Genomic DNA, 19989 nt, shown 5'->3' with positions numbered 1-19989 from the left:
TGTCCCTGAACAAAGGGGAGGTCAAAAGTAACAGTCAGTATATGGTGTGGCCACCAACTGCATTAAGTACTGCTGTGCATCTCCTCCTCATGGACTGCACCAGATTTGCCAGTTCATGCTGTGAGATGTTACCCCACTCTTCCACCAAGGCACCTGCAAGTTCCTGGACATTTCTGGGGGGAATGGCCCTAGCCCTCACCCGCCGATCCAACAGGTCCCAGACGTGCTCAATGGGATTGAGATCCGGGCTCTTCGTTGGTCATGGCAGAACACTGACATTCCTGTCTTGCAGGAAATCACGCCCAGAACGAGCAGTATGGCTGGTGGCATTGTCATGCTGGAGGGTCATGTCAGGATGAGCCTGCAGGAAGGATAGCACATGAGGGAGGAGGATGTCTTCCCTGTAACGCACAGCGTTGAGATTGCCTGCAATGACAACAAGCTCAGTCCGATGATGCTGTGACACACTGCCCCAGACCATAATGGACCCTCTACCTCCAAATCGATCCCGCTCCAGAGTACAGGCCTCGGTGTAACACTCATTCCTTCGACGATAAACGCAAATCCAACCATCACCCCTGGTGAGACAAAACCGCAACTCGTCAGTGAAGAGCACTTTTTGCCAGTCCTGTCTGGTCAGGCGACGGTGGGTTTGTGCCCATAGGCGACATTGTTTCCGGTGATGTCTGGTGAGGACAATCAATTTTACAATACCGCTGTAACGTAACAACATTTGGAAAAACTGAATGGGTGTGAATAGTTTCCGAATGCACTGTAGGTAAAAAAAGGGAATGTCAGCTCACTGTTTTACTCCTCTCAGACTTGATATTTTAATAAAGCTTTGGTGATTAAGATTTATTTCCAAACAGTCTCACGAGCCAAAAACATTATTGTTTTATGTTTCTAAATAGAAAGTATACAGGCACCAACTCACACCTTGTTCAATGCACATAATGGGCAGGGTGCGTCAAAATTCATGCCATAACCAACTGTTTTACTGCTAAAATCAGCTTTTGGTTGGTCTTAAATATCCCTACCAGCGCTGTCGGAAATTAGCACTTAAAGATCATGTTTTTAAGGACACGGCTCAAATATGGTGATGTTAGACAGGTAAATTGCCAAACCTGGCGTTAGGGCTGGAAAATTGCAAACTACATGCGTTTGACACTAGCGCCGCCTTTAACGCCAGCCGAAAATAGAAACCCCATACGTCAGAACTGAAGAAGAAAAAAACACAGATCATATCATATTAAGCACCACTGGCCAAAATTACATTTTGCATTTACTTATCAATTTCGATATTTTTTGGTATTTTGGTCCAATAAATTAAAAAGTAAAAGAATTCGATGCAAATGCATATGTATTACTTTTGTTAGTTTATCATACTACTACCATCATCAAAATGAAATGAATAGTAACCCCTTAAATGGACTTACATCCATAATTTCAAAACTCACTACATTGAATCACACATAATTTAAAAGCCCATTTCAATGTTACAAACTGGCCTATTTGTAGTAACTTACCTTGAAGATATGATGATTGGGTCTAAATGGGTGTATGTATGACGTTGGGTTGACTAAATTCATAGGGTTTGTCTTTAACTGCCATTTCCCGAAAGTCAGACTCTATCCACACACCAACAAATTGTTCTCAGCCTCAGAAGCATCTGCATTCACTAAATGTTCCGTGGTTATCCTTAGACTAGGGTTTCCCAATCTCACTTTGCATAATAGGCAAATATGTGCATATTTAATGAGATATCACCTAATTTGTATATTTTAATACAATATTTCAGAGGGGGAAAAATATATAAAAAAATAAACTAGTAAAATTTGACTGTGATATATGATTTAAGAAGAAAAAAATACTCATAGGGTGTGGTTCCTGGCCTCACTCTGTCAGAAATATGAACCAGTCTTGAGGTAAATGGGGAGTGAAACATCTCCTTGTCCATGAAGACATCTGTTTCCCATTCAAGTGCAATACTATTATCTTTGACTTGACTATTGACTATTATCTTTGACTATCATACAGACAGGAAAAAACTTCTAGTAAGAAATTAAATGTTTATGTATTGTACAGTATATTTCCATTAGGTGGCACTGTGGCTCCAGGATTACAGAGAGATACAGCAAGTGGTTTTCCTGTAAATGACCCTCAAAGCCCTGTTGTCACAGATGCAAACGCCTTTTGATTTACTAGTAGTGCAGTTAATGGACATTTCATTACAATAACCACACTGACTACACACATATTACTCACTAGCTGTAATTAATGTCTGACACATACAGTATCAATTGTGCAGACTTAACACTATTTCATATCTCATTGAGTCATGTTTACAGGTCCAGCAACAGAGTACATCTCCTGTGTTTGAACAGGAAGTGGAGCTGGAGAATCCAGTACATCTCCTGTGTTTGAACAGGAAGTGGAGCTGGAGAATCCAGTACATCTCCTGTGTTTGAACAGGAAGTGGAGATTGAGAATCCAGTACATCTCCTGTGTTTGAACAAGAAGATGAGCTGGAGAATCCAGGCAGTGACATGAAGCAACAGCTGTGTCACAACAATGTTTTGTATGTAGAGAGCCTGGAGGGGAAAGACAGTAGGCCAGCCAGCCAGTTCAGACACAGCTGACTTCCTCAGCGGTGGTGGGACAGACACTGGCCAACTTCTCAAGCATCCCAGACCTTGTACCCTCTCTATCCAACCCCATTCTTCCTTTCATTTCCCCTTTATACCCATTGTGGCTGTTACAGCTACAGTCGTTGGCATCTTTACTGCATAGAATAGGCGTGACGGTATTAACAGAAATATTCTTGGTGCTCTTGGCTGGCGGGCTGTGGTAGATACACTGTAGGTAGCGTTGGAAGGCCTGTCTGTAGGTCCTGTTGAATAGAGTGTAGACCAGTGGGTTGACACCAGAGGAGACATATCCCACCCAAACAAAGACCTTTAGGAGCACTGCCAACACGGGCTTATTGCACAGGCTTATTATCGAGTCCTCACACAACACGCTCAGCACATTGGTGATGAAGAATGGACACCACATCATCAGGAAGAGGAAAAACACCACACCCAGGACCATGGAGGCTCTCCTCTCATTTTTGATTGATTGAGCCATGCCAGCTCCCCCTGGCTCCTGTCTCCCTGTTGGAGAGATGGGTTGAAGGGAGGCTTGAGAGACGGAAACGTCGGAGGAACCAACAGCTGGCAAGGCCTCAGGGGCAGGGTCCTGTTTGAGGAGACGGAGACTGTCCCCTGCAGGGGACCTTGGGGTGATCCTGAGTAGGGCCGGCTGGTTGATTGAAGCCTGGCCTCCATGCAGGAAGTCAGAAGCTTGGTGCTGCAGAACACGCACAGTCAAACAGTAGCTGACCACCATGATGACCAGAGGGACAAAGAAGGCTACGAAGGAGCCAATCAGGACGAAGCTGTGCTCGTTCAGTACACAGGTCCCGTTGACAAACACCTTCCCCTCGTCATACAGGCCAATCACAGGGATGGGTGTGGAGATCACTGTCAGAGAGAGAGAGAGAGAGAGAGAGAGAGAGAGAGATGGACATGGAGATCACTGTCAAAGAGAGAGAGGTGGACATGGAGATCACAGGACAATTAATATCACTTATTATTGTCATATTTAAACCAATGCACAAACATGGCTACATCTATCTCAAAAACATTATATTATTAGATTAGAAGAGGGAATCATAATGATTAAACAACCAGCAGGTTGATTCAAGGAAGCACATGAGGGCAGAGAAAGTGGATTGAGGTTTTTAGATGAAGTCAACAAGCTAACAGGTTGACTGGCTGTCCGATTTCTGTGAAACCAAAAAAAGCCTTGAGCCACGAGACCCTAATGGATGGTCCTGTCGTCCCTGTTTAGAGCATCTCTCAGCGTGAAGATGTCAGAGAGCCTCAGGAGAGGTCAGAGAAAAACGGTCCGTTTTGGCTTTCTGACAGACTGTAGAAAAAAAGCACTGATGTTTTTTTCTTCAAAAAGGCAAAACAGAAAGAATGTCACATAGTAACTCACTATCTCTCCAGACAACACAGACAACACAGTAGGAGGAAATGATTTAGCTAGATCTCTTGTTCAATCGTTTTCCCCCCTCCTGATTTACAACAACTACGTCAGCATGAACTCACCTATGGAGATGGTCCAGACGAGGGCGATCTTAGCCTTGGCCTTGGAGAGGGTGTTGGAGCGGCTATGTTGGATGGGGTTACAGATGCCCACATAGCGGTCCAGTGAGATGGCGCACAGGTGCATGATGGATGCTGTGGAGAACAGCACATCTAGGTAGATCCAGACGGGACAGAGGGGTCTGGGGAAGGGCCACACGTAGTCTGAGGGATGGACAGACACAGTTCACTAACAATTACTGATATTTCATTATCAAATCTTTACACCTGCTTTGTGACCATACAAACAAATCCAAGGTCATTTTTCAGTCTCATATATCATCAAATAGACTGCTATGATGTAACTAGAAAAATCATGTAATGATGTAACCGATCAAAGTATTTCATCCTTAATGACATGAAAATAATGAACATTTATGAGGAAAGAGTTTATCTGGCCGTTGCACATTTGCACACAAACCCATTTGATCTAAAATAAACAAACTCTTCAATGCCACTCAAAGTAATGGGGCTTACTGAGATAAGGGCATTCTGTGGGAACGGGGTAATCTCACATTAGAATGTGTTTCTGTCTACTCAGATGATCTTCATTTGGTCATGGTAAACCTGAACTGTTCCTTTATCCTCGTCTAAGGGTCTTGACCAATTGTACCCATTAACAGACACAAAAGGCTGATTTGTTTGCTCCGATAGACATGCCATAACATGTTAACCAGGATCTTTTTCCTCACCGTCTTCCTCATCCACTCGAAAATCAGCTCACAGCAAAGCCTCGTATCCCTAGCTGCTTTCAATAGATCATTATTCAGAGGGTAAACAAGCACTGCTTTGCTAAAAGAGCTCAACCCACCACCTACCTACCTACCACCCACCTACCTACCTACCCACCTACCATAGAGAATGTTGATCAGTGAGACCGGCATGACGAGAAAACCCACAAGCATGTCTGCCACAGCAAGGGAGCGCAGGAAGAAGCTGGTGGCATTCTGCAGCTTCCTCTCCAGAGACACAGCCAGGATGAGCAGGATGTTGCCCACCACAGTGAAGAAGATGACCATTAAGATGAGCAGAGCAGGCCAGTTCTTCGCCTTGTCAGGTGTCTCCGGTCTGGAGTCAGACTGATTCCACTCCACAGGGAAGCTCAGGTTAAAGAAAACTGTAGTGCTCTCTGGCATAGTCATCCTGTCACTGAGAGAGGCTATAGGCTAGACCCTCCAAGCAGGGCTGCTGCTGTGCTCAGCCACCCATCACCTGTGCTCCAAAGCAGCACTATGGTGCTCAACAAACATTGGACTTCCTGCGATGCCAATGATAGACAGAAGGTTTAGTTTTTCATACCCGTGGCGCACTCGGGTGTTATTTGTGATGATATATTTTTTTTTTATCTGCAAAATAAATCGAAACAGTTCTGAGTTAGTCACATTTCTGTAAACACATTTCCACTGTAGACAGACAACTTAGCTTGTGTATTAACAGAACATTACAGCCACATCAACCTCTGCTTCAATGTATGTAACATCTGTCTGTGATTCTCAGCAGCAAATGTTTTAGTTGTCATAGGAGACTTTGCATAACAAATATTTGTACTGTATGTGCAAATGTTATTTTTCCATTGTTTACTCCCCCCCCCTAAACAGTTAGGCTATTTTATTTATTCAAATGACGTACTACTAGACTTGACTTTATATTCGCATGTGCACATCATACAGAGTATACATTTAGAGCAGATGGCAGTAGGCGTGATTCCCTAATTGCTCTGGTTAAAGTCCGCTATTCCTGCCAGATGGTCTGGATGCTCTGGGCTCTCTGCTGGTGCCAAAGAGGATGTGCAGTGTGTGATCACGGGACATGGATCCGGTTCTGATCCACGGAGTCAAGGAACAGCTGGACCGCTGCCAGAAAGCATGCAGCATCAATAAGATCCGCAGAGACTGTAAGTCTTGAACTGCACTGTTGGTTAACGTCTTGTAAGTAAGCATTTCACTGTAAAGTCTACACTTGTATTCGGCGCATGTGACAACAAGTTGATTTGATTAAAATAGCAAAGAAATTATACAGACTTGATACAGCGCTTGGCTATTGAAGAAGACCCCAGATGGCATTGCATGCTATACTTCTGTAAGAATGGCCAACTGCTGATGTGTATCACATTGGTCTCTGTGCCACATCGGGAGTCTGGGTAAAATGCTGTATCTTTGACAGTCAGACTAGAAGTCACTACCACCGTAAGAACATAAAAATGTCATACCATGCCGTGCTATAAAGAGAAATACAAATAAAGAGAAATACAAATTAGAAATAGTCAGAGTTAATTTTAGTCCTTGGATGTCTTCATTCCTCCGGCAAACATTGAGGCTCTGGTGATTCAATCGTCTGAAATAAATAAAAAAATGTCACGTTTAATTTGCTCACCAAACACCAAGCTACACGAATTTAACACGAATTTACCCCTGGGGGAGTGGTGGAAAGTTGAATGTTTTAAAATGCATCCCAGTACTGACAATGTCTATAGCAGTGGAGGCTGGTGGGAGAAGCAACAGGAGGACGGGCTCATTGTAATGGCTGAAATGGAATAAATGGAACGGAGTTAAACATGTTGTTTCCATATGTTTGATGTGTTTGTTACCGTTTCATGTCATTCAAGCCATTAGAATGAGCTTGTCCTTGTATAGTTCCACCCACCAGCCTCCAATGGTCTGTAGGAGAGAAAAAAATGATGATGTAGAACAGGGCTCTCCAACCCTGTTCCTGGAGAGCTACCCTCCTGTAGGTTTTAACTCCAACCCTGTTCCTTGAGATCTACCCTCCTGTAGGTTTTAACTCCAACCCTGTTCCTTGAGATCTACCCTCCTGTAGGTTTTAACTCCAACCCTGTTCCTGGAGAGCTACCCTCCTGTAGGTTTTAACTCCAACCCTGTTCCTGGAGAGCTACCATCCTGTAGGTTTTAACTCCAACCCTGTTCCTGGAGAGCTACCGTCCTGTAGATTTGAACTCCAACCCTGTTCCTGGAGAGCTACCCTCCTGTAGGTTTTAACTCCAACCCTGTTCCTTGAGATCTACCCTCCTGTAGGTTTTAACTCCAACCCTGTTCCTTGAGATCTACCCTCCTGTAGGTTTTAACTCCAACCCTGTTCCTGGAGAGCTACCCTCCTGTAGGTTTTAACTCCAACCCTGTTCCTGGAGAGCTACCATCCTGTAGGTTTTAACTCCAACCCTGTTCCTGGAGAGCTACCGTCCTGTAGATTTGAACTCCAACCCTGTTCCTGGAGAGCTACCCTCCTGTAGGTTTTCACCCCAACCCTGTTCCTGGAGCGCTACCCTCCTGTAGGTTTTAACTCCAACCCTGTTCCTGGAGAGCTACCGTCCTGTAGTTTTCACTCCAACCCTAATGTAGCACACCTGATTCTAATAATTAGCTGGTTGATAAGCTGAACCAGGTTAGTTAGGTTGAAGCAGGTCCATGGGGATTCGCGATGACAGCAGTCGAATTGAAGTACTGGAGATAATTGCAAACGTAACAGAAGAAGAAGATGGCAGACAAGGAAAAAAACAAGAAAGTGGAATATACACTACATGACCAAATGTATGTGGACACCAGCTTAAACATCTCATTCTAAAATCATGGGTATTAATATGGAGTTGGTCCCACCTTTGCTGCTATAACAGCCTCCACTCTTCTGGGAAGGCTTTCCACTAGATGTTGTAACTTTCTTCCATTCAGCTACAAGGTCGGGCACTGATGTTGGGCGATTAGGCCTGGCTCGCAGTCGGCGTTCCAATTAATCCGAAAGGTGTTAGATGGGGGTTGAGGTCAGGGCTCTGTGCAGGCCAGTCAAGTTCGTCCACACCAATCTCGACAAACCAGTTCTATATGGACCTCACTTTGTGCATGGGGGCATTGTCATGCTGAAACAGGAAATGGCCTTCCCCAAACTGTTGCCACAAAGTTGGAAGCACAGAATTCTCTAGAATGTCATTGTTTGCTGTAGCGTTAAGATTTCCCTTCACTGGAACTAAGGGGCCTAGCCCGAACCATGAAAAACAGCCCCAGAACATTATTCATTCTCCAGCAAACTTTACAGTTGGCACTATGCATTGGGGCAGGTAGCGTTCTCCAGGCATCCACTAAACCAAGATTTGTCAGTCAGACTGTCAGATGGTGAAGCTTGATTCATCACTCCAGAGAACACATTTCCACTGCTCCAAAGTCCAATGGTGGCACGCTTTACACCACTCCAGCCGACGTTAGTTATTGCGCATTATGATCTTAGGCTTGTGTGCACCAGCTCAGCCATGGTAACCCATTTCATTAAGTTTCCGATGAACAGCTCTTGTGCAGATGTTGCTTCCAGAAGCAGTTTGGAACTCGGTAGAGAGTGTTGCAACTGAGGACAGACGATTTTTACACACTACGGGTTTCAGCAGTCACCGGGCCTGTTCTGTGAGCTTGTGTGGCCTACCACTTCGGTAGAGCAATTGTTGCTCCTAGATGTTTCTACTTCACAATATCACTTACAGTTGACCGGGGCAGCTCTAGCAGGGCAGAAATTTGACTTGTGACTTGTGACAGTGCCACGTTGAAAGTCACTGAGCACTTCAGTAAGGCCATTCTACTGAAAATGTTTGTCTATGGAGATTGCATGGCTGTGTGCTTGATTTTATACGCTTGTTAGGAACGGGTGTAGCTGAAAAAGCCAAATCCACTCATTTGAAGGGATATCTACATACTTTTGTATATATAGTGTATTATGAATAAATATAGAGTGGGGGATAGCAGAAGCCTTCTGGAAGATCTGTCGAAGGGGAAGATGGCAGATAAGGAGAAAGGGGGAACATGTTTTGATGGAATGGAGGATTGCACAGCACTTTTGAAAGATCTCGAGAAGGAAAGTAAAATAATTGTGGTACAGGTGCAGTGATGACCGACAAGAAGGAGCTGAGTGCACTGGGGAACAATGTGGTGATGATGGTTGGAGTCAAGTGCAAAAAGAGGAATACGTGCTCTAGTAGCTCAGAGATGGAACCTGACAGGGGTATGGATGTAGTACCTGCAGTGAGGACTGCTGAGTTCAGGCCTCGTCCAGATGGTGATGAAGGTGATTTTGGCCCAGTGGGAGTGAGACTTTGAGAGAATGGATCTTTGCCTTCTGGCTGATCCATATGTGGTGTCAGGTTGGGTGGAAAAGAGGTTAGGGAATGTTTGTTCGGTGAAAGTGACTCGAAGTGCTATCATGTAGATTTTGTGAGTTTCTGCTGTCCAGAGGGAGCGTGCGCTCCGTACAACGCGACTGGGGACAAGAACTGTGACTTGCTTTCCTCTCCAGAGCAGGGCATTGCTCCCTCTGGTAGCAGCTAATGGGGATCCAGCTAATGGGGATCCAGCTAATGGGGATCCAGCTAATGGGGATCCAGCTAATGGGGATCCAGCTAATGGGGATCCAGCTAATGGGGATCCAGCTAATGGGGATCCAGCTAATGGGGATCCAGGTAATGGGGATCCAGGTAATGGGGATCCAGCTAATAGGGATCCAGCTAATGGGGATCCAGCTAATGGGGATCCAGCTAATGGGGATCCAGGTAATGGGGATCCAGGTAATGGGGATCCATAATAAATACAAATAACTGGAGTGGCGTTAAGTGTTGAGGAAGATCAACTGAAGTGGAAGATTCCCTGTGTCTGTGACGCCCGTCATTTGGTTTGACGCAGACCCGGTGGAGAGCTGATGACCCGGTGGAGAGCTGATGACCCGGTGGAGAGCTGATGACCCGGTGGAGAGCTGATGACCCGGTGGAGAGCTGATGACCCGGTGGAGAGCTGATGACCCGGTGGAGAGCAGATGACCCGGTGGAGAGCGCAATTAAATGGAAAAGCCACCGTCTGGACTACTAAGTTAGGATCTGTCAGTTATCCCGTAAGAGCTTTTGTCCCAAATCCATTAGCGTTTTAGGTGTCAAACTTATGGTAATATGGCAGTAGTGTGTAGCAGGGAGATTCTGAGATGTGTGCAGGAGAACATGAGACAAAGGAATGTGTAGTATCAGTGGAACAAAAGTGTGTGTGTGTTAACTATAGGGGTACCCATGGTGCTGGAGATCAGAGGTGTCGGGAGAGAGAAAGACAGGTTGAGGTTACCAGGATCAGAGTAGTGCAGAAGGTGTCGTATGCAGAGGCACTGAAGAGAGTAGTAGAGGAAGATGTATCCAGGGTGAAGAATCCTAAGAGGATCTCTGTGAGTTGGCCGAGGCCAATAGAGAGTGATAGGAATAACATGTGCTTCAGTAAGGTTGGTTTTTAGGCGTTCATGGCCATTGTTGTCAATTATACCGCAGGAATGGAACGTAAATCATAGAGGACATAGAGAATAGGCTAATACACAGCCAATACAGTAGGTGGTGGCATGCACCTATGACATTTGTTTGCGGGCCGCCATAATACCAAATAAGACACACCAAAGTAGCCGTTGCAGACTCAAGTCAGGGACATAGAGAGGCTGGTATTAGCAAGACTAGTAGAGTAAGTGTATTGTTGTCAGAATAGATGGATGCAGTTCAATGCATGATTAATATAATTCACCAATACATTTCTTGGTAGTCCAAAAAATATTGCTATCAGGTTGTAAATCACAGCTGGCCTGGTACATTGTTTGCTGCCTCCGCCCATTCGGGATGCACTGTTTCAGTTTCAATGACTCAATATTTTGGACAAAAACGGACAATGTAACTAAGGCTGGGAATGTCAATACAATCAATCTACCACGGGCAATGATCACAAGTCAGTCGTAACGGGGCTAATTAACTAGTTGTATGTAGCTATTTATTTAGCAAGCTAAAAACCTGGAGCCTAACGTTAGCTAGCTAGCTAGGCTGTCATGTCATTGTGCGAGTGGCCGACTTTTTCTCATCATATTACTTTTACAGTGGCTACAGGTAGAGATGTTGCTGTCATTTGGTTAGCAAGCAAGAAACGTGAATAGCTTTGCTAGCTAGCTATGCTGAACTTGAACGACTATTATCCACAGTTAGCATGCATATCTATTATTTGTAAATCAAATGTACACTGCTCAAAAAAATAAAGGGAACACTAAAATAACACATCCTAGATCTGAATGAATGAAATATTCTTATTAAATACTTTTTTCTTTACATAGTTGAATGTGCTGACAACAAAATCACACAAAAATTATCAATGGAAATCAAATTTATCAACCCATGGAGGTCTGGATTTGGAGTCACACTCAAAATTAAAGTGGAAAACCACACTACAGGCGGATCCAACTTTGATGTAATGTCCTTAAAACAAGTCAAAATGAGGCTCAGTAGTGTGTGTGGCCTCCACGTGCCTGTATGACCTCCCTACAACACCTGGGCATGCTCCTGATGAGGTGGCGGATGGCCTCCTGAGGGATCTCCTCCCAGACCTGGACTAAAGCATCCGCCAACTCCTGGACAGTCTGTGGTGCAACGTGGCGTTGGTGGATGGAGCGAGACATGATGTCCCAGATGTGCTCAATTGGATTCAGGTCTGGGGAACGGGCGGGCCAGTCCATAGCATCAATGCCTTCCTCTTGCAGAAACTGCTGACACACTCCAGCCACATGAGGTCTAGCATTGTCTTGCATTAGGAGGAACCCAGGGCCAACCGCACCAGCATATGGTCTCACAAGGGGTCTGAGGATCTCATCTCGGTATCTAATGGCAGTCAGTCTACCTCTGGCGAGCACATGGAGGGCTGTGCGGCCCCCCAAAGAAATGCCACCCCACACCATGACTGACCCACCGCCAAACCAGTCATGCTGGAGGATGTTGCAGGCAATAGAACGTTCTCCATGGCGTCTCCAGACTCTGTCACGTCTGTCACATGTGCTCAGTGTGAACCTGCTTTCATCTGTGAAGAGCACAGGGCGCCAGTGGCGAATTTGCCAATCTTGGTGTTCTCTGGCAAATGCCAAACGTCCTGCACGGTGTTGGGCTGTAAGCACAACCCCCACCTGTGGACGTCGGGCCCTCATACCACCCTCATGGAGTCGGTTTCTGACCGTTTGAGCAGACACATGCACATTTGTGGCTTGCTGGAGGTCATTTTGCAGGGCTCTGGCAGTGCTCCTCCTGCTCCTCCTTGCACAAAGGCGGAGGTAGCGGTCCTGCTGCTGGGTTGTTGCCCTCCTACGTCCTCCTCCACGTCTCCTGATGTACTGGCCTGTCTCCTGGTAGCGCCTCTGGACACTACGCTGACAGACACAGCTCGCATTGATTTGCCATCCTGGATGAGCTGCACTACCTGAGCCACTTGTGTGGGTTGTAGACTCCGTCTCGTGCTACCACTAGAGTGAAAGCACCGCCAGCATTCAAAAGTGACCAAAACTTCAGCCAGGAAGCATAGGAACTGAGAAGTGGTCTGTGGTTATCACCTGCAGAACCACTCCTTTATTGGGGGTGTCTTGCTAATTGCCTATAATTTCCACCTGTTGTCTATTCCATTTGCACAACAGCATGTGAAATTTATTGTCAATCAGTGCTGCTTCCTTAGTGGACAGTTTGATTTCACAGAAGTGTGATTGACTTGGAGTGACATTGTGTTGTTTAAGTGTTCCCTTTATTTTTTTGAGCAGTGTATTTGGCATGGATCAAATGCGTGAGCAGGCAGTTCCCATTCAATTGTCAAAACATGGGTTAGGACAATAGTGCATTGGCAGAGAAGTTGAAGAAGGGGTGAGCAGGCTACTATTCCCCAATGTTTATCAGTGCAAATTGTATATATTTTTTACTTTTTACCCATTTTTCTCCCCAATTTCATGATACCCAATTGCTAGCTACGGTCTTGTTCCATCACTGCAACTCCCGTACGGACTCGGGAAAGGCGAAGGTCGAGGGCCACGCGTCCTCCGAAACACGGTACCTTAAGCCACACTGCTTCTTGACACACTGCTCGCTTAACCCAGAAGCCAGCTGCAACAATGTGTCGAAGGAAAAAAGTACAGCTGGCAACCAAAGTCAGCGTGCATGCACACGGTCGCCACAAAGAGTCGCTTGATCTCGATGGGACAAGGACATCCCAGCCGGCCAAACCCTGGACTCGGTGGTGGAAAAAATACACAATTGTCATACTTGAGTAAAAGTAAAGACACCTTAATAGAAAAGGACTCAAGTAAAAGTGAAAGTCACCAAGTAAAATACCACTTGAGTAAAAGTCCAAAAGTATTTGGTTTTATATATAGTTAAGTATCAAAAGTAAATGTAATTGCTAAAATATACTTTAGTAAAACCAAAGGATAAATCATTTCACATTCCTTATATTAGATTTAGATTTTTTGGTTTTATTATTTTAAGGATAGCCAGGGGCACACCAACACTCAAATATCATTTACAAAATAATAATTTGTGTTTTAATGAGTCCGCCAGATCAGAGGCAGTAGGGATGACCAGGGATGTTCTCTTGATAAGTGTGTGAATTGGAAAAATGTTCTGTCCTGCTAAGCATTCAAAATGTAACTAGTACTTTTGGGTGTCAGGGAAAATGTATGGAGTAAAAAGTACATTATTTTCTTTAGAAATGTATTGAAGTAAAAGTAAAAGTTGTCAAAAAGATAAATAGTAAAGTACAGATACCCCCCAAAAACGACTTAAGTAATACTTTAAAGTATTTTCACACCACTGCCCGGATGACGCTGGGCAAATTGTGCGCCGCCTCATGGGTCGAACCCGGATCTGTAGTGACGCCTCTAGCATTGCGATGCAGTGCCTTAGACCGCTGCGCCACTCAGGAGGACCATCAGTGCAATTTTGATGGCCAACTACAAGCTGAAAAAGTTTAAGTTTCAGCAGTCCCAAATGTAAGAGGATTTGTGTTATTTATATCTTTTCAGAAATCCATTCAGGTATTTTGTGGCAATGCTTTCTAATGGTCTAAAGTCACACTGTTGCTACTGCCTGAAAACACACAGTCCAGTTCAAAGTGAATGATGGCAGGCTGTGTGGCAAATGGCTTTTGCATAAAGGCCTTCTGTAGCTCTGATTGGCTATGGCGCACCGGTCTGTGTAGAGTCCGGTCCTGGACAAGACTGACATGTTTTTATTAAGTTTTATTTGCTGCAGTTGTAACAGTATAACTTTAGTCCGTCCCCTCGCCCATAACCGGGCTCGAACCAGGGACCCTCTGCACACATCAACAACTGACACCCACGAAGCATCGTTACCCATCGCTCCACAAAAGCTGTGGCCCTTGCAGAGCAAGGTGAACCACTACTTCAAGGTCGCAACGCGAGTGACATCACCGGTTTAAATGATATTAGCGCGCACCACCGCTAACTAGCTAGCCATTTCACATCGGTTACAGTGTCTATTAATTGTCCAAACGCACGGCTGGTTTCCCAGTATTGCATTAGAATTTTCAAAATGCCTTACTCTACGTCATTCCCAAACATTCTATGAAAGTATGAAAATGTGAAAAGGATAATAATAATAATCATTAAAAAATTAAAGGTGTCATATTCTTCCTGGGGGTGTACTGATTCTTATCAGATTTCATGTTGATAAAACGCTGTGAGTTCCACCTTAAGTCCTACTAAATGTGTTGATCCAGATCTGTTCCAGCTTTAGCTAACTCCTCTGACCACTGTAATGCCATGTATGGTATCAAATAGCCCTATGTTTATAACTCAAGAATTCATTCCACTTCTTACCCTAATCAAGAGTCATCAGACAAACATTAAAGCACAGACACAACCCAGACTGAGTTCCTGGGAAAAACCAAACGCAGGACAATGCCCTGGTCGGTGATGCTATGACAGGATTCTCAGGAGAGGAGAGGCTGAAATTGTTCACTTGCAGGAAGTGGTTCTGAAGAGATTAATTAACTTGACATCTAGAGCTGGCAGAGGTCATTCTGTCCTCAGCAAGGGGAATTGTCCTCAATGTGACAGCATAGGTGTCCCACACATTAGGAACCTTTAATCAGAATCACCTTTATTTGCCAAGTACATTTGCATGTAAATTAATTTGACTTGGTGAAATGGTCCTGCCACATTAAACAGGACATACAGACAGACGACAAACAGGATATACACAAACGATAAACAGGATATACAGACAATAAACAGGATGTACAGTCAGACAATAAACAGGATATACAGACAGACGACAAACAGGATATACACAAACGATAAACAGGATATACAGACAATAAACAGGATGTACAGTCAGACGATAAACAGGATATACAGTCAGACGATAAACAGGATATACAGTCAGACGATAAACTGGATATACACAAATGATAAACAGGATATACAGTCAGACGATAAACGGGATATACAGTCAGACGATAAACAGGATATACAGCCAGACGATAAACAGGATATACAGCCAGACGATAAACAGGATATACAGCCAGACGATAAACAGCATATACAGCCAGACGATAAACAGGATGTACAGCCAGACGATAAACAGGATATACAGTCAGACGATAAACAGGATATACAGCCAGACGATAAACAGGATATACAGACAGACGATAAACAGGATATACAGCCAGACGATAAACAGGATATGCAGTCAGACGATAAACAGGATATACAGCCAGACGATAAACAGGATATACAGCCAGACGATAAACAGGATATACAGTCAGACAATAAACAGGATATACACAAACGATAAACAGGATGTACAGTCAGACGATAAACAGGATATACACAAACGATAAACGGAATATACAGTCAGATGATAAACAGGATATACAGTCAGACGATAAACAGGATATACACAAATGATAAACAGGATATACACAAACGATAAACGAGATATACAGTCAGACGATAAACGGGATATACAGTCAGACGATAAACAGGATATACAGTCAGACGATAAACAGGATATACAGCCAGACGATAAACAGGATATACACAAACAATAAACAGGATATACACAAACGATAATCGGGATATACAGACAATATATGAAGAAGCGGAGTTTACACAAATCCACATGTGATGCAGTATGTACACTATGTAGACTGTAAGCTAAGAACTACAAGCTTCCCTATAAACCCTAATCGACATTATAAATGATGGATGTAGAGATGTGAGACTCAACTGCCTGATGCATACCAGATAGAGAGAATAAAGTATATTATTTGATCTTAGTAAACAGCCCAGGCATGTTTCAAAATGGTAATACTGTTGTTTCTTAAATTTGACTTGTATATATTTTAGGTAGGCTTACGGGTTGTAGACATGAGCTATGACATCAGATGTTCCTATACTGTGAGGGTTAGTATTAAATCATGGATGAAACACCACATGCCAGTAGACGTTAAACTTAAAAAAATGGTACATGTAGTGCTGATTATTCATGATGACTGTCTCTCTCCTATGGGGACAGCATGCTAAAATAAAAACCTGTCTGCAAGCCTGTGGTGTAGGCAAATAGGTCCTCCGTCCATTTCCACAGTCAGAATAGATTTTTAAAAAACACTATGATCTTCATCCCAGGGAAGACTTTAAGTGCCAATGATGTCTGGCACGTTCAACCCAGGTTAATGTATAGCCCGATAAATGTTATAAAAGTATGAAAGCATAGCCTACCATTTGACTGTTAAATTGACTTTGGGCTTGGCGGGCAAGGCCAAACTATTCTTCAAGATTCAAAAGCAGATCAACTCTGCCATTGGAAAATGCTTTCTCTTATTAAATGGGCATATGCAATATTTATTTAATTTTTTATTTCACCTTTATTTAACCAGGTAGGCCAGTTGAGAACAAGTTCTCATTTACAACTGCGACCTGGCCAAGATAAAGCAAAGCAGGTGACACAAACAACAACACAGAGTTACACATGGAATAAACAAGCGTACAGTCAATAGAATGTGTAATATAATATTACACCACTGATCATTAACAATCCATTATTGTACCAAACCAAAGGGATATCCTCTTTCTAAGAACTGTCATTTGATTATTTGTTTTCTTAGAAGGACTCATTCATAGGAACCTTAGACATTATGGGTCCGATTCCAACAGTATTACTCCTTTTCTACACACACCTTTCTTAAGCACTTGTCAGTATTTGGTATTCGCACCTTATTCAATCGAGTAACACGCTCTGAATAAATGTAATTCAACTGCTGAAAACCATCCCACTTGCTGACAAACATATTTTCTTGTGGAGTTGTACTGAATGTACTGAATGTACTAAATGACATTTATCTTAAGCCATCCCTTTAACTATACCTTTAAATTTGAATGTAGTCGACAGACTCAATAGAATATATGGAGAGAACGTTCAGAATATTAGGGATCATTGAAAGAAAGCCATGTAAATACACATATTTGACCTTCATTTAACCAGGCAAGTCGACGAAACAATGTGAAGAAATGGAATGATAATGTACTGTAGGCTATACAACCTGAAGGGAACTAACAGTAAACTGGCAGTTGAATATGTGGTTATTAGGCCTACTGAAGGTCGATACTGATTGTGGCTAATATTTAACATGAAAGAAATAGGAGACAGAGAAAGTCGTGGTAGCCCGTAATTAAGATATTGTGGAGTGCTCATCCCTGCAAGTTAAAAGACTGTACAATTTAAATTCTGCATAATGGCACATCATTTCATAAACTTTACCGTGGGAAAGTTATGTTGATATGCTTCATCAGTTTGCTGTCAAATTAGTGATTTCACATGTCTCCAGGATTATAAGGTAAAATGTATCTAAAACAAGATATTTCAAATTCTCTTATCCAAACAGATTACCTAGCTTGTATCAATAGCTCTTATCAAGTTGTAAATTACAGTGCGTGGAGAATGGTGTTATTTCTATGGAGGGAAAGTAGATGTTTTTACCACTTGGAACCGGTAGGTTCGCTGGACCTTAATTAATTAGTTTCTTCGCGTGTAAAGATAGTGGAATTATTAGGGGATTTAATTCAAGATCAGAATACAGCATATCTGTAGACACACGTCCGCTACACATTCATAACTTCATACAAACGAATAACAGCTTAATAGCATTCTGTTTTATATACTTCATTTCAAGGTCAGAATACACACAGAGAGAAGAGTGCATATAAAGGGAATACCGTTCCACTTACACTTAACTTAGGTCAGAATCGACCCTATGCACTTGATAAATGTATGTGTCTTTGCCTGGATTTGTGCAAAGGATTACATTGCAGTCAAGAACAGACCTGCTGACTCAACACTAATCAGACTATACAAGTGCAGTCATTCACCTAATGCAATCAATTAACCATGAGATCCAAGATCAATGCCTAATATCAATCTCTGTGGCAAAGCCAATCAAATAATTTAGTGAAAGGGTGACTGCAGAAGACCTTTTCTATAATTCCATGCATAATAGTTGTATCTTTTATCAATGTTTATTATGAGTATTTCTGTAAATTGATGTGGCTCTCTGCAAAATCACCGGATGTTTTGGAACTACTGAACATAACGCGCTAATGTGTACTGATATGTTTTTATTTAAATATTAACTTTATCGAACAACACATACATGTATTGTGTAACATGAAGTCCTATGAGTGTCATCTGATGATGATCATCAAAGGTTAGTGATTAATTTATCTCTATTTCTGCTTTTTGTGACTCCTCTCTTTAGCTGGAAAAATGGCTGTTTTTCTGTGACTTTGCTCTGACCTAACATAATCGTTTGGTTTGCTTTCGTCGTAAAGCCTTTTTGAAATCGGACATTGTGGTGGGATTAACAAGAAGTGTATCTTTAAAATGGTGTAAAATACTTGTATGTTTGAGGAATTTTAATTTTAATTTTTTCTGTTGTTTTCAATTTGGCACACTGCGCTTTCACTGGCTGTTGTCATATCGATCCGGTTAGTGGGTTCTCAGCCCAAAGAGGATATTATTAATTTACTACATTAGTAAACAATGTCTCAATGGGCTTCAAAAGTGTAAAACTATCATGTTGTTCTCATGGACTGTCAGTCTTTGCACCCAAGCTCTATCTATGTATTTGAGAGTGGTTACATTTTCTCAGCCACATTCCTCAGCTTTAGGCTACAGCCAATTAAGTGGCTGCCATTTGATTGAAAACGAACTAAGGCTTTATATGGACGGTAGCTAGCCATAAGAGCGTTGGGCCAGTAACCCGAAAGGTCGCTGGTTCGAATCACTGAGCCCACTAGGTGAAACATCTGTCGATGTGCCCTTGAGCAAGGCACTTAACCCTAATTGTTCATGTTAGTCCCTCTGGGTAAGAGCGTCTACTAAATATAAAGTGGGTAGGCTGTTTAGAATTGAAGATCCTAAAACGGTCTGTATAGCCCTATAGCGAACCGATGCAAATTAATTCAAGTATCTTATTTGAGAGCGCTTGCAAATCTACATAGGATATACAACAATTTCAAAGCGAGACGTTACATACCGCCAATGATGCTGTCGGACCTTCTGCGCGCACTTTTCGTTTTCACTTCCTCAAAACGTATTTCCTTCATAAACCCATCATGTATGTCAGCCTCCTTTCATGGTAAAGTGAGAACTCTCCGTGTAAAATCTGCGGCAGTTGCAGAAGTAGAGGCGTATCCTCTGACTTAGAGTCGAGAACAAACTCAATGTTCTCATCTCCACGCCTTCCATCCATCCAAAGACGCTGCCACGCTCACAATGCCGCTCTGCTTTGTGACTGCTCGTGTACATTTTCAGATGAGATTGTTGTTCAATATTGCTTAATTAATAATGCACGTAAATTGCAGTCTGTTTTGAAGACTTCATTCCGCTTGCAAACTACGTGTTCAATTAGATAGGGTTTTCGATTTCCTCATCTGAATGTGCATTTCTTGCACAAAGTGAAAGAAAATATACCTA

The 19989-nt window shown here is 43.0% G+C and overlaps 1 protein-coding gene across 2 annotated transcripts; it reads right to left on the bottom strand.

Annotated features, from left to right (window-relative positions):
- Positions 1 to 778: 778 nt before the first annotated feature.
- On the bottom strand, positions 779 to 19955 carry LOC110510158 (5-hydroxytryptamine receptor 2A-like). Of its 2 annotated transcripts, XM_021591516.2 has the most exons (4): positions 19550 to 19955; positions 5044 to 5536; positions 4155 to 4355; positions 779 to 3521 (listed from the first exon to the last, which is right to left on the bottom strand). In XM_021591516.2, the coding sequence occupies exons 2-4, from the start codon at positions 5330 to 5332 to the stop codon at positions 2626 to 2628; spliced, it is 1386 nt and encodes a 461-aa protein (XP_021447191.1). In that variant the 5' UTR covers positions 5333 to 5536; positions 19550 to 19955; the 3' UTR covers positions 779 to 2625. The 2 variants fall into 2 exon arrangements, with proteins under 2 accessions (XP_021447191.1, XP_036824140.1); XM_036968245.1 differs by lacking the exon at positions 19550 to 19955 and having other exon boundaries at positions 5044 to 6922.
- Between the last annotated feature and the right edge of the window lie 34 nt (positions 19956 to 19989).

The sequence above is a fragment of the Oncorhynchus mykiss genome, chromosome Y (genome assembly GCF_013265735.2).
Source record: "Oncorhynchus mykiss isolate Arlee chromosome Y, USDA_OmykA_1.1, whole genome shotgun sequence".
NCBI lineage: Eukaryota > Metazoa > Chordata > Actinopteri > Salmoniformes > Salmonidae > Oncorhynchus > Oncorhynchus mykiss.
This window is presented reverse-complemented; position numbering and strand designations above follow the sequence as displayed.

Coding starts and splice junctions, on each gene's coding strand:
- LOC110510158 (XM_021591516.2), bottom strand. CDS start 5,332: ATGACTATGCCAGAGAGCACTACAGTTTTCTTTAACCTGAGCTTCCCT. Junction 4,356..5,043: donor ACTGATCAACATTCTCTATG/GTAGGTGGGTAG, acceptor TCCATCCCTCAG/ACTACGTGTGGCCCTTCCCC. Junction 3,522..4,154: donor CGTCTGGACCATCTCCATAG/GTGAGTTCATGC, acceptor TCTCTCTGACAG/TGATCTCCACACCCATCCCT.